Here is a 14,483-nt window from a genome sequence, read left to right on the forward strand (position 1 = left end):
CATCGAAGAGGAAATCACCAAATCAATACCATTCACAGTAGCCCCCAAGAAGATAAAATACTTAGGAATAAATCTTACCAAAGATTTAAAAGACCTATACAAAGAAAACTACAAAGTACTACTGCAAGAAACTAAAAAGGACCTACTTAAGTGGAAAAACATACCTTGCTCATGGATAGGAAGACTTAACATAGGAAAAATGTCTATTCTACCAAAAGCCATCTATACATACACTGCACTTCCGATCCAAATTCCAATGACATTTTTTAATGTGATGGAGAAACAAATCACCAACTTCATATGGAAGGGAAAGAAGCACCGGATAAGTAAAGCATCACTGAAAAAGAAGAAGAAAGTGGGAGGCCTCATTCTACCTGATTTTAGAACATATTATATAGCCACAGTAGTCAAAACAGTCTGGAACTGGTACAACAACAGACACATAGACCAGTGGAACAGAATTGAGAACCCAGATATAAATCCATCCACATATGAGCAGCTGATATTTGACAAAGGCCCAGTGTCAGTTAATTGGGGAAAAGATAGTCTTTTTAACAAATGGTGCTGGCATAACTGGATATCCATTTGCAAAAAAATGAAACAGGACCCATACCTCATACCATGCACAAAAACTAACTCCAAGTGGATCAAAGACCTAAACATAAAGACTAAAACGATAAAGATCATGGAAGAAAAAATAGGGACAACCTTAGAAGCCCTGATACAAGGCATAAACAGAATACAAAACATTACCAAAAATGATGAAGAGAAACCAGATAACTGGGAGCTCCTAAAAATCAAACACCTATGCTCATCTAAAGACTTCATCAAAAGAGTAAAAAGACCACCTACAGATTGGGAAAGAATTTTCAGCTATGATATCTCCGACCAGCGCCTCATCTCTAAAATCTATATGATTCTGTCAAAACTCAACCACAAAAAGACAAACAACCCAATCAAGAAGTGGGCAAAGGATATGAACACGCACTTCACTGAAGAAGATATTCAGGCAGCTAACAGATACATGAGAAAATGCTCTCGATCATTAGCCATTAGAGAAATGCAAATTAAAAGTACGATGAGATTCCATCTCACTCCAACAAGGCTGGCATTAATTCAAAAAACACAAAATAACAAACGTTGGAGAGGCTGCGGAGAGATTGGAACTCTTGTACACTGCTGGTGGGAATGTAAAATGGTACAACCACTTTGGAAATCTATCTGGCATTTTCTTGAAAAGTTAGAAATAGAACTACCATATAACCCAGAAATCCCACTCCTCGGAATATACCCTAGAGAAGTAAGAGCCTTCACACGAACAGATATGTGCACTCCCATGTTTATTGCAGCTCTGTTTACAATAGCAAAAAGCTGGAAGCAACCAAAGTGTCCATCAACAGATGAATGGTTAACTAAATTGTGGTATATTCACACAATGGAATACTACGTATCGATAAAGAACAGTGACGAATCTGTGAAACATTTCATAACATGGAGGAACCTGGAAGGCATTATGCTGAGCGAAATTAGTCAGAGGCAAAAGGACAAATATTGTATAAGACCACTATTATAAGATCTTGAGAAACAGTATAAACTGAGAACACATACTTTTGTGGTTACGAGGGGGGGAGGGAGGGAGGGTGGGAGAGGGTTATTTACTGATCAGTGAGTAGATAAGAACTACTTTAGGTGAAGGGAAGGACAATACTCAATACACGGAAGGTCAGCTCAACTGGACTGGACCAAAAGCAAAGAAGTTTCTGGGATAAACTGAATGCTTCGAAGGTCAGCGGAGCAAGGGCGGGGGTTTGGGGACTATGGCTTAAGGGGACTTCTAAGTCAATTGGCAAAATAATTCTATTATGAAAACATTCTGCATCCCACTTTGAAGTGTGGCGTCTGGGGTCTTAAATGCTAACAAGCGGCCATCTAAGATGCATCAATTAGTCTCAACCCACCTGGAGCAAAGGAGAATGAAGAACACCAAGGTCACATGATAACTATGAGTCCAAGAGACAGAAAGTGCCACATGAAGCAGAGACTTACATCATCCTGAGACCAGAAGAACTAGATGGTGCCCGGCCACAACTGATGACTGTCCTGACAGGGAGCACAACAGAGAACCCCCAAGGGAGCAGGAGATCAGTGGGATATAGACCCCAAATTCTCATAAAAAGACTAGACTTAATGGTCTGAGTGAGACTAGAGGAATCCCAGCGGTCATGGTCCCCAAACCTTCTGTTGGCCCAGGACAGGAACCACTCCCGAAGACAACCTGTCAGACATGGAAGGGACTGGACAATGGGCTGGAGAGAGATGCTGACGAAGAGTGAGCTACTTGTATCAGGTGGACACTTGAGACTGTGTTGGTATCTCCTGTCTGGAGGGGAGATAGGAGGGTAGAGAGGGTTAGAAACTGGCAAAGTTGTCACGAAAGGAGAGACTGGAAGGAGGGTGTGGGCTGACTTATTAGGGGGAGGATAAGTGGGAGTATGGAGTAAGGTGTATATAAGCTTATATGTGACAGACTGACTTGATTTGTACACGTTCACTTAAAGCTCAATAAAAATTACTTAAAAAAAAATTACCCTTCGAGAGCCAAATATTTTTGTATCTGTACAGCCTGCAAAGCAGGGAGAGAAATATTCAACATTGTCTCTTCCACATATAGTAGAGTAAAATGAAGATGAGCATTCACATTGAGAATTACAAGGAGCTGTCAGGTTTCCCAACTGTCCTGTGCTGTAAAAAACAGATTAAATGTAATTATAGTATCATTCATTTGTATTTATATATATGTCAAGATATCAACAAAATCCATAAAACATGCTTATTGAAATAATTTTTTTCTTGGCTTTTGGTTGTTGTTGAGAATATACGCAGCAAAACATAAAACCAATTGAATAATTTCTACATGTACAATTCAGTAGTGTTGATTACATTCTTCAGGTTCACTCATTACAACCATTTTCACCCTCCTTTTCCAAATTGTTCCTGCTCCATAAACTGCTTATGTACAACCAGGTACCTCACAGGATTTGGTTTCTTGGTTTGGAGGTTTAGCGTCATAGTTCCTTGGAACATCCCAATTAATTAGCCTAATAATGTGTTTAGTGCTTCTGTTCTATCTCCTAGTTCATTGTTTAGTGCCTGGGGTCTTAAAAGCTTGCAAATGGCCATCTTAGGTACAACAATGGGTCTATATTTGCCTGGAACAACAGAGGAAGAAGGAGAGTCAGGAATAGGAGAAATAATTTAAATGTGTGGCTAACTGTCTCCATGAAAATCTGCCTCCTTTGCCAGGAGATCAGAACTGGATAGTGCTTGGCTATGATTACAGAGCATTTTGATAAAAGATTCTGTAGAAAAATCTTCATCAAAAAGGGGAAAATGTAGAACAGAATTTCAAATCTTCATGGAATCCAGACTTTCTGGAGCCGTGAAGGTTGGATGAACTCCTGGAACTACTGCCCTTAATGTTTAAACTTTCAGTCAAAAATATCCCCTGAAGTCTTCCTAAAATCAAACAATAGTTTAGCCTAACTTTTTTTTTTAGTAAAGAATGTCAGCCTTGAGCATTGTGCTTTTTTAAGAACTATCTGAAGGGGATTAAATTGACCAGAGAAACTGAAAAGATTAGATAGGAAACTTAGGGGGCAGACAGTTCATGAAATAATTTCTTTTAAAAAATTTATTGAAGTATTACTGACATAATAAACTGAAAATATTGGAAGTGTACAATTTGAAAATTCTTGGTCTATGTGTATACTTGTAAACCATTACCACAATCAATGAAATGAACATAATCATTTTCCCCCAAAGTGCTCCTAATCATAATCATTGTCCCACCAGAATGTTCCTTAGAAGCAAGGATGGCGAGACTGCATCTTACATACTTTGTACATGTTATCACGAAGGATCAGTCCCTGGAGAAGGACATCATGCTTGGTAAAGTAGAAGGTCAGTGAAAAGGGGAAAGACCCTCAACGAGATTGACTGACACAGTGGCTGCAACGACGGGCTCAAGCGTAACACAGATTGTGAACAGGGTGCAGGACCGGGCAGCGTTTCATTTTGTGGTACGTAGGATCACTACGAGTCGGAACTGCTCAACAGCACCTAACAACAATAACAACAACCCAAAGTTTCCTTATGCCCCTTTGTAATTCATCCACTTCTTGGCATATACTGATCTACTTTGTTACTGTTCATTCCTTAATTTAAATTTCCTAGCATTTTTTGAAAATGCTATCATTGTGTCTGGCTTCTTTCACATAGCTAGTCTTTGCATAGTCTTTGTGTGGTCATATGCTTTCACTTCTCTTAGGTAAATATCAAGGAGTAAAATTTTTGGATCATATGGTAGTTGTTCATTTAACTTTTAAGAAACATCAAACAGTTTTCCAACATGGTTGTGTTATTTTACATTCCAACTGGCAGTGTATCAGAGTTCCAGTTGTTCCACATTTCTTGCCAACCCATAGTTTGGTTGGTATTTTTACTTTTAGACACTCTAACAGGGGTATAGTGGTTTCATATTTTGGTTTTTAATATGTATTTCCGTAATGATTAATAATGTTGAGCATTTTTCCATGTGCATAACTGCCATCTATATATATTTGGTGAAATGTCTTTTGAAATATCTTTCCATTTTGGGTCAAGTTGTTTGTTCCCTTATTATTAAGTCTTGAGAGTTTTTTTTTTTTTTAACCTGGAAACAAGTCCTTTATTAAACATATGATTTTTAAATATCTTCTCCCAATCTATGACTTAGTCTTGCATTCTTTTAACAGCAACTAGGACTTTTTAATTTTGATGCAGTCCAATTTATCACATTATTTCCTTTTGTATAATTGTTGTAGTGTTATAACCAAGAAAACTTCATGAACTTGAGGTCACAAATATTTTCTCCTATATTTTTAGAGGAAACCCTGATGGTGTAGTGGTTAAGTGCTACAGCTGCTAACCTAAAAATCGGCAGTTCAAATCTGCCAGGTGCTCCTTGGAAACTCTATGGGGCGGTTCTACTCTGTCCTATAGGGTTGCTATGAGTTGGAATCGACTCAACAGCAATGGGTCTGGTTTTTTTATATTCTTAAAGTTTTATATTTCACATTTTTATCTATGATCAATTTTGAGTTAATTTTTGTATATGGTGCAAGGTAGGAATAAAATTTCGGTTGTTTGCAAATGGATATCTAATTGTTCCAGCATCATTTGTTAAAATGGCTATGTTCTTGTCTTAACTACCTAGTGCTGCCATGACAAAAAAAAAAAAAAAAATACCACAACTGGGTGACTTTAAAGAATAAAAATTTATTTTCTCATAAAATAGAGGCTGAAAGTCCAAGCCAGGTCTCTGCTTTGTCAGTTCCTTCTTACAGGGATACAGGTCTGTAGTTTTCTTGTAACACTTCGGTCTGGTTTCGTTAGCAGGATAATACAGATTTCATACAATGAGTTGAGAAGTAGTCACTTCTTCTGAATTTCCTGGAAGAACTTGTGAAGAATCAGAATTAGTTATTTACATGTTTGATAAAATTCCCCAGTGAAGCCATTTGGGCCTGGGGTTTTATGGAAATGTGTTTAACTACAAATTTAATTTAATAGATGTAGATTATCTGTTTCTTGAGTTTGTATCTTTCAATAGATTTATCCATTTCATTGAAGTTATCAAATATACTGGCATAAAGTTGTTTATAATATTTTCCTATTATTCTTTTAACACTGGTATAATTTCCAGTCACATCATACCTCTAATTCCTGGTATTGTTAGTTTTTCCTCTCACTCTCTCTCATTTCTATTTCTCCTTTTATCTGATCAGCCCAGTTAGAAGTTTAGCAATTTTATCCATCTTCTCAAAATACAGCTTGTGCTTTTATCTTCTCTATTTTCACATTTCTTACTTCACTGATTGCTACTCCGTTATTAATGGTTTCCTTTATTCTACCCTGGCGGTGGAGTGGTTAAGAGCTCAGCTAATAACCAAAAAGTTGTCAGTTTGAATCCACCAGCCAGTCCTTGGACACCTTATGGGGCAGCTCTGCTCTGTCCTATAGGGTTGCTATGAATTGGAATTATCTTGACAACAATGAGTTTTATTGTTTTTTTATTCTACTTACTTTGGGATTAATCTGCTTTGGTGTTTCTAGTTTTTTAAGGTAGGAGCAAATGTCACCGGTTTAAAACCTTCCTTATTTTCTAACATACACTTTTTTTGCTATACCTTTTCCCCTAAGTACTGCAAAAGCAGCATTTCACAAATTTTGGGTCATTTTTTCATTTTCTTTCACTTCAAAACACTTGCCAATTTTGCTTTTGAAAAAATTATTTGACCCATGGTTAATTTAGAAGTTTGTTAATTCAGTTTCCAAATATTTGGGGCTTTTCCAGAATTTTATTTTTGCTATTTATACCTAATTCTATTGTCATTAGAAATTTAATTGTGTGTGACTTGAATTCTTTTAAATTTACTCAGACTTTTTACAACACAGATTATGATCTACCTTTTTAAATGTTTCATGTGCTTTTGAAAAGAATGCATATTCTGCTTTGTTAGATGGAGTGCTCTACAAATGTCAATTTGGACAAATCGGTTGGCAGGGTTATTCAAATCTTCTATATTCTCATTGAGTTTTGGTCTACGTCTATCAATTATTGAGAGGGGTTTTTAAATGTCTGGCCATGATTGTGGATTTTTCTCTTTGTAGTATGTAAGTTTTTACTTCGTATATTGAAGATCTTTCATTAGGTGTATAAATGTTTAGGATTGTTATATACTCTTAATGAACTGACCACTTTATCATTGTGTAATGACCTTCTTTATTTCTAATATTCTTTACTCCCAAATCTACTTTGCCTGATATTATACCCATTTCAGCTTCCTTTTGATTACTGTTAGCATAATACATCTTTTCAATGCCTTTACACTTAATTTGTGACTATATTTGAAGATCATAATAGGTTAGGTTTAAATCTACTGCTTCTGTTAGTTTTCTATTTGTTCCATTTTCCTCTTTTTATGGCTAATTTTGGATTAAATTAATATTATGATATATTTCCATTTGTTTGAATTTATTTGGTTTATTAGCTATGCCGCTTTGTTTTCCTATTTTAATTGAGTTTTTAGATGTTTGGTTTCTTATTTTAGTGGTTGACTTAGGGTTTATGGAAACACTGGTGGCACAGTGGTTAAGTGCTTTGGCTGCTAACCAAAAGGTCAACAGTTCGAATCCACCAGGTGCTCCTTGGAAACTCTATGGGGCAGTTCTACTCTGTCCTATAGGGTCCCTATGAGTTGGAATGGACTCGACGGCAACAGGTTTTGGTTTTTAGAGTTTATAGAATACATATTCAACTTAACACGGTCTACCTACATGTCATATTATTCTACTTCATGTAAACTCACAGTGCATGTTATTATTTTTAAACAATTATTTTTAAAGCAATTTAAATAAAAAAGGTTTTTGCTAATCTGTGTAGTTACCACTTCTGTTACTCTCCTTTTTTTTTGTGTAGACTCATATTTTTATCTGGTATCATTTAAAGGTTAAACTTCCTTTAACATTTCATAAAATGTGGGTGAGCTGGTGACAAATTAAGTTTTTATGGCTAAAATTATTTTCCCTTCATTTTTGATAGCTATTCTAAGTGGGCATAGAATTTTAGGTTGTTATATATATTTCTCTCAGTACTTAAAAATATTTCTGTAATGTGTTTTTAGCTGCATTATTTCTGATGAAAAAATTGCTGTTACCATTACCTTTGGTCTTCTGTACATGGAGTATTTTTCCTGCCTCTGGTTGCTTTTTACATTTTATCTTTACCACTTGTTTTTAGCAGGTGGATTATAATGTGTTGTGGTGTAATTTTTTTCACATTTCTTATACCGAAGGTTTGATGAGTTGTTTTTTTTTTTTTAAGTTTGTAGGTTTATATTGTTGTTAGGTGCCATCAAGTCTGTTCCAACTCAGAGTGACTCTCTGTACAACAGAATGAGACACTGACCAGTCCTGCACTAGTTTCACAATCGTTGCTATGTTAGAGCCCATTGTTGTAGCCACTGTGTCAATTCATCTCACTGAGGATCTTCCTCTTTTTCATTGATCCTCTGTCTTACCAAGTATGATGTCATACTCCAGAGACTTGTCCCTCCTGACAATGTGACCAAAGTACATGCGACAAAGTGTTACCATCCTTGCTTCCAATAAGCACTTTAGCCGTACTTCTTCCAAGACAGACTTGCTTGTTCTTCCTGCAGCCCATGGTATATTCAGTGTTTTTTTGCCAACACTGTTATTCAAAGGCATTAATTCTTTGATCTTCTTTCCTCATTGTCCAGCTTTCATATGCATATGAGGCAACTGAAAATATCATGGCTTGGGTAAGGCACCCTTAGTCCTCAAAGTGACTTCTTTAGTTATCAAAATTTCAAAGCGGTCATTTGCAGCAAATTTGCCCAATACATTACAGTCTTTGATTTCCTGACTACTGCTTCCGTGGGTGTTTATTGTGGACCCAATAAAATGAAATCCTTGACAACTTCAATATTTTCTCCATATGTCATGATGTTACTTATTAGTCCAGTTATCAGGATTTTTGTTTTCTTCATATTCATATGTATCCCAAACTGAAGGCCGTAGTTTTTGATCTTCATCAGCAAGTGCTTCAAGTCCTCTTCACTTTCACCAAGCAAGGTTGTGTCATCTGCATAGCGCAGGTTGTTAATGAGTCTTCCTCCACCCCTGATGCCACATTCTTCTTCATACACCCCAGCTTCTTGGATTATTTGCTCAGCGTACAGACTGAATAAGTATGGTGAAAGGATATAACCCTGATGCACATTTTTCCTGATTTTAAACCACTCATTATCTCTTTGTTCTATTCAAACAACTGCCTCTTGATCTAATACAGGTTTCACATGAGCACAATTAAGTGTTCTTGGATTCTCCTTCTTCACAATGTTATCCATAATTTGTTATGATCCACACAGTCCAATATTGCATAGTCAATAAAACACAGGTAAACATCTTTCTGGTATTCTCTGCTTTCAGCCAAGATCCATCTGACATCCGCAATGATATCCCTTGTTCCTCATCCTCTTCAGAATCTGGCTTGAATTTCTGGCAGTTCCTTGTCAATGTACTGCTTCAACTGTTTTTGAATTACCTTCAGCAAAATTTTGCTTACATGTGATATTAATGATATTGTTTGATGATTTCTGCATTCTGATAGATCACCTTTGTTTGGAATGGGGACAAATGGATCTCTTCCTTCAGTTGGCCGGGTATCTGTCTTCCAAATTTCTTGACATAGACAAGTGAGCATCTCCAGTACTGCATCCATTTGTTAAAACATCTCAATTGGTATTCTGTCAATTCCTGGAGACTTGTTTTTCAGCAATGCCTTCAGTGCAGCTTGGAAACAAAGAAGAAAGATCTGTAGTTGGAAAATATGGCCTTGTGGTGATACAAATGATGCCAGATACCATGTGATTGTCCAATTTTCTCATGCTTTTTTCAATTTCATTCTCTTTCTGAGTTTCACTTCAGTTAGTTTTACTGCTATGATTTCAAGTTCACTAATCTATTGTTCCATAATACCTCATCTGCCATTAATGTTATATGGTGTGTTTTTCATCTCATGCATTTCAGTTTTTGGTTTGAGATGTCTAACTTGAGATTTTTAAAATATCTTCTACTTAGCTTTTGAACATATAGGATACTGATGTAATAGTTGTGCCAAAGATTTTCTTTGATAATTTTAACATCTGTATCAGTTTTGATAGATTTGTCTCCTCATTACAGGTTGTATTTTTCTGCTTCTTTGTATCCTTTGTAATTTTTTTTTTTTAAACTGGATACTAAACCTTGTAAAGTTTACCTTCTTGGATGCTATTTCTATATTCCAGAGAATACACTTAAGCTTCATTCTGGAATGTAGCTAATGTACTTGGAAACACGTGATCCTTCTAGGTATTCCTTTTTAGGATTTGGTAGGCAGAGCCAGAACAGTTCTCAGTTTAGAGCTAATTATTCCCCCTACTCAGGCAAAATCCTCTGTAAAGATTATGCTCCGTAATTTTTGAGGTTTCCTCATCTGGCTGGTGAGAACAGACATTATTCCTACTCTTGGGTGAATGATGGGCAGTTTCCTCTAATCTTTTTGATGATATTTCCCTAGACTCAGGTATTTTTTCTCTCACACATGTGCTAATCAGTACCCTGCCGTATACTTGAGGGAAATTCTCTGCAGATAAGTCTTCTGGTACTTTATCTGCGTTGGTCCCTCTGGACTCTCAGCTTCATCTTCTCAACTCAAGGAGTCTTTGGTTTTCCCTCTTTCTGCCACAACCTCAAAACTCTCTTGACGCAGTAAGTGGGGAGAATTTCAGGGCTCACCTTCAGTGTTTTCTATCTTTCAGGTATCACTGTCCTTCATTACTTGATTCCTATGTCTTGAAAACCATTCTTGCCATTTTTATCAACTCTGTTGTTTTCTGTGAGAAGAGAAATCTGTTATTCTATCCTGGATGGACGCTGAAGTCCAGAAGAATTACTAAATATAAATTTAGAATATCAAAGAGGCTTATATTATTCATTTTTGAATAAGTGGCTGTTTTGAAAAATCATGTTCAAGGTTACAACTCTTTGATTTATAAATTCTATATTTGAACCATTAAGGGCAGTAGAAACTAAGTCTGGGTAATCAATGTGGATGAATTAATTGAAAGAATGTCAAAGAGCTTACAGAATGGATGTGAAGCCTAGAGAACAGTTATGAAAGCCATAATAACCCAAAAAGGCAAGGCAAGATCACACCAGTTTTATTGGCTGGATGCCCCCACAGGACCTAATGAATTGTAGCACCTTTAGTTTTGCATTGGTTGCTGCAAGTAATCTCTGACTGACTTTGGGCCTTTCTGTTATTTTCTCAGAAATCAACATCTTGGGGGAGAATATAATCAGTTGGGCATAGGTCACATGCTTGCCATCAGGGAGATGAGAAAAGTAATATCTACCCCCTTTATTTAGACAGAGGTGAGGCTCCTAACTCAAATATGTGCTGAATGACCTCCAAAATGTGATGAATGTTATACACCAAAAAGACAATATTCCACTCAAATGTTTTATATAAGTTAAATATAATTAAACTGGGCTACTTTATAATTAGCGTTATCCAGACAAAATTCACATTTCTGCCTCTTAGTGTTTAAGGTTCTTAGCCTGCGTCTAAATTTTATTTTTAATTTCATATAAGCAATTTAAAATTCTAGGATTTGGAGTGAGTTCTTCCTAAAGGAGTCCAGAACATAAAAGCTAAATAAATTCAACAGTATATGATTTTTTTCATAATTTTATGAGTGCAGTAGGGATCTAAATAGGTAACTATATTTCTTGATTTGTCTGGGAGAGCCCCAGTTAATGCTTAGTGTGCTGAGATGATTATTACTGGCATATTTAACTCTCAAAAATGTCCAATATTGAATCATAAACTACATGTTTAACTTTGTTCTAAATCTAATTATTAACCATTAGATTAATCTAATAACCAGGCTTTTGTGATAAACTATTACACAAACAAATGAAAAAAAGTCACAGAAATTTAAAAAGAGATACAGTAAAAAGGATATTAGACCAAGAATCAAGAAATATTGGGTTATAGTCTTCCTAAAGAAAGCCAGTTGCCATTGACTCGATTCTGCCTCATTGGAACCCTGTATATGTCAGAGAATTGTGCTTCGTAGGGTTTTCAATGGCTGATTTTTCAGAGGTGGACCTCCAGGCTGTGGAGTTAACTCCGAATAATAGCGACTCTACTACACCCACCTAAGCTATGTCCTTAAGGTTGTTTCCTAACTATAAAATAAGGAAATTGGACTAGAAATGTTCTTTTGAACTATTAACAACACTATTCTAAGTCTCTGATTCAAGTTTACAGGAATTCATTAACAAATTAGGAATTCAAAATCATAACAAGGATGTTATAGTCATTATATCAACTTGGAAACCCTAGTGGCGTAGTGGTTAAGAGCTATGGCTGCTAACCAAAAGGTCAGAAGTTCAAATCCACCAGGCGCTCCTTGGAAACTCTATGGGGCAGTTCTACTCTGTCCTATAGGGTTGCTATAAGTCCGAATCAACTCGACGGCCGTGGGTTTTTCTTTTTTTCTATCAACTTTGCTATGTTTTCTTCTACTCTATATACAAATTTCTTGAACATCTTCCTTTGGGTTCATGGATTGGAGAAAATTAATGAGCAAAATGACAGAAATTGCTATATATTTTGCTTTTGACTGGTAATACAGAGTAAAACTTTGGAGAAAACTGGTGAACAAATTCTTGTAGCAAATCTACCCTCTTCTCCTCACCCGTATTTTTAAAAAAAAATTCTAATTTTCCACTAGACACATAGCAGTGTGTGATAGAGTACTTTTCCTTACTACACAAAGTGTGGTCATATGTGTCAGGTATGATCAATATATGTGTGCACAATGTCTGAAATTTTTCTTAAAGGAAGGTTCATGCCTTTTTTTTTTATTTTTTAAGTATTAAATACTTAAAGTATTTTCTTGTATTATAATGGCTGGAATGGGAATATAATGCATTGAACTCCAACAACAACCAGCCATCTTAACCTATGAACTGATAGTGGCAATACAGGTAATGGATGCTAGAGCAATAAGACTGAAAGAACCTGGTTATTTGATACTATGAAGTACCATTCCAGCTCCTTTCTAACTTTCTGTAGATTTCTTGAAGTAATATGAGAGAGAAATATAGTTTTATGTTGTTGAAACCATCTTTCTTTTCCTGTTACTTGCAGCCAAACCAAATATAATTTTACTTCTTACTAAATAGGGAAAATTGGCTATATATAAGTATTATAATCTTTTTCTAATTATGGAATAAGCATTCAGAAAAGAATACAGAATAAAGAATACCCATAGATTCACTACACCCAATTTTCATATATCTTGAGTAAAAAACCTGTGTACCTCTCTCAAACCCTTTCTGTGCTCTTACATCCAATAGTGAAAATTCTTCTGAATTCAGTGTATATAGTTTCAATTCACAATGTAATTTAATATAATCAAATGTATCCATCTTTTCCTTATAATTTGAGCATTCTCTGCATTCTTTAAGAAATTTTGTCCTATACCAAGGTCATAAACTATTTCCTCTGTTTCTTTCTAAACATTAAGTTTTGTTTTTCAAAATTTAGATCTCTTATAAACTGGAATAAAACTTCTGTGTCTAGTGTGAGGTAGGAATCTAATTTTTCTTGAACAACCAAATGTCCTAGTGCTGTATTTTGAAAAATCTAACCTTCCTTGCCAATTTAAGTCTATACTTGTCATCAAGTTTTCATGTATTGGTGAATATAATTCTGAGCCCTTTTTTTGAAACATTTGTCCATCTCTACAATTATGACTATATTGTCTTGTTATGGTTTTACATTAAATACAAAATTTTAATATGTGATAGGAAGTGTTATACTTTGCTTTTTGCGGGGGAAGTGTATTAACTATTCTTGGTCTTTTGCTCTTCTATATGAGCTCAAGAATAAACTTTTCAAGTTCCGTGAAAAACTCTATTGGGAATTTTATTAGAATTACAATGAATTTATAAGTAAATTTACAGAGATGTGACAGCTTCATGTTTAGTCTTGCAATACATGAAAATGTTATAGCTCTCCACTTATTTAGGTATTATTTTATGGTTATCAGTGAAGTTTTAGTTTTCTTCATGAAGATTTTGCATATCTTTGATTTATTCCTAGACAACTTATCATTTTGGTTTTCAAACAAAATTTTTTCTAAAAGTTATTTTTTTATTTGTTTTGTGCCAGTAATTTTTATATACTGTTTTTGCTTGCAGAAATTATCAACTGACCGATTATTAATCCTTCAAGTATAAATTCTCAGGAATTTTTGAAGAAACATAGTTAAATTTTCAGAGACTAATGGAAGTTTTATTTTTCTTTCTAATCTTTGCATCTTTTATGACCAATATTTTTCTTACTGCAATGCCTAAGTATCCATACAATGTTGAATAAAAGTAATAGCATATATCTTTTTCTTATCATTGATTTTAAAAGGAATGATTTTAATATATTTTAAATTTGTTATCTGCATTGAAATATACTTTTATCAGGTTAAGGAATTTTCTATTTATTATTAGTTTGCTTAAAGATATTTTATTGAAATGCAAGTCTAAATATAATTTGGAGCCCCCGTGGTGCAGTGGTTAAGAGCTATGCCTGCTAATCAAAACATCGGCAATTCGAATCCACCAGCCACTCCTTGGGAATCCTATGGTAGCTCTACTCTGTCCTATAGGATTGCTACAAGACAGAATCGAATATAACTTGGTTATATTCGTCTTGCTCAGAACTATATCTTTTATCAGTTGGTGGAAAATGTTTGAATATTCCTTGAACCCTATTCTATCAATTCTCTATGAACCCCCCCCAAAAAAAT

At 35.3% G+C, this 14,483-nt stretch overlaps 1 protein-coding gene across 1 annotated transcript in view; it reads right to left on the reverse strand.

The window, feature by feature from the left end:
- The window catches only part of SLCO6A1 (solute carrier organic anion transporter family member 6A1), a 131,636-nt gene that overhangs the window by 37,178 nt on the left and 79,975 nt on the right, over positions 1–14,483 (reverse strand). Inside the window, exon 10 of the mRNA XM_064279698.1 lies at positions 2,589–2,742. Within this exon, the coding sequence (XP_064135768.1) occupies positions 2,589–2,742 (154 nt within the window). The remainder of the gene's footprint in view (positions 1–2,588; positions 2,743–14,483) is intronic.

The sequence above is a fragment of the Loxodonta africana genome, chromosome 2 (genome assembly GCF_030014295.1).
Source record: "Loxodonta africana isolate mLoxAfr1 chromosome 2, mLoxAfr1.hap2, whole genome shotgun sequence".
Lineage (NCBI taxonomy): Eukaryota > Metazoa > Chordata > Mammalia > Proboscidea > Elephantidae > Loxodonta > Loxodonta africana.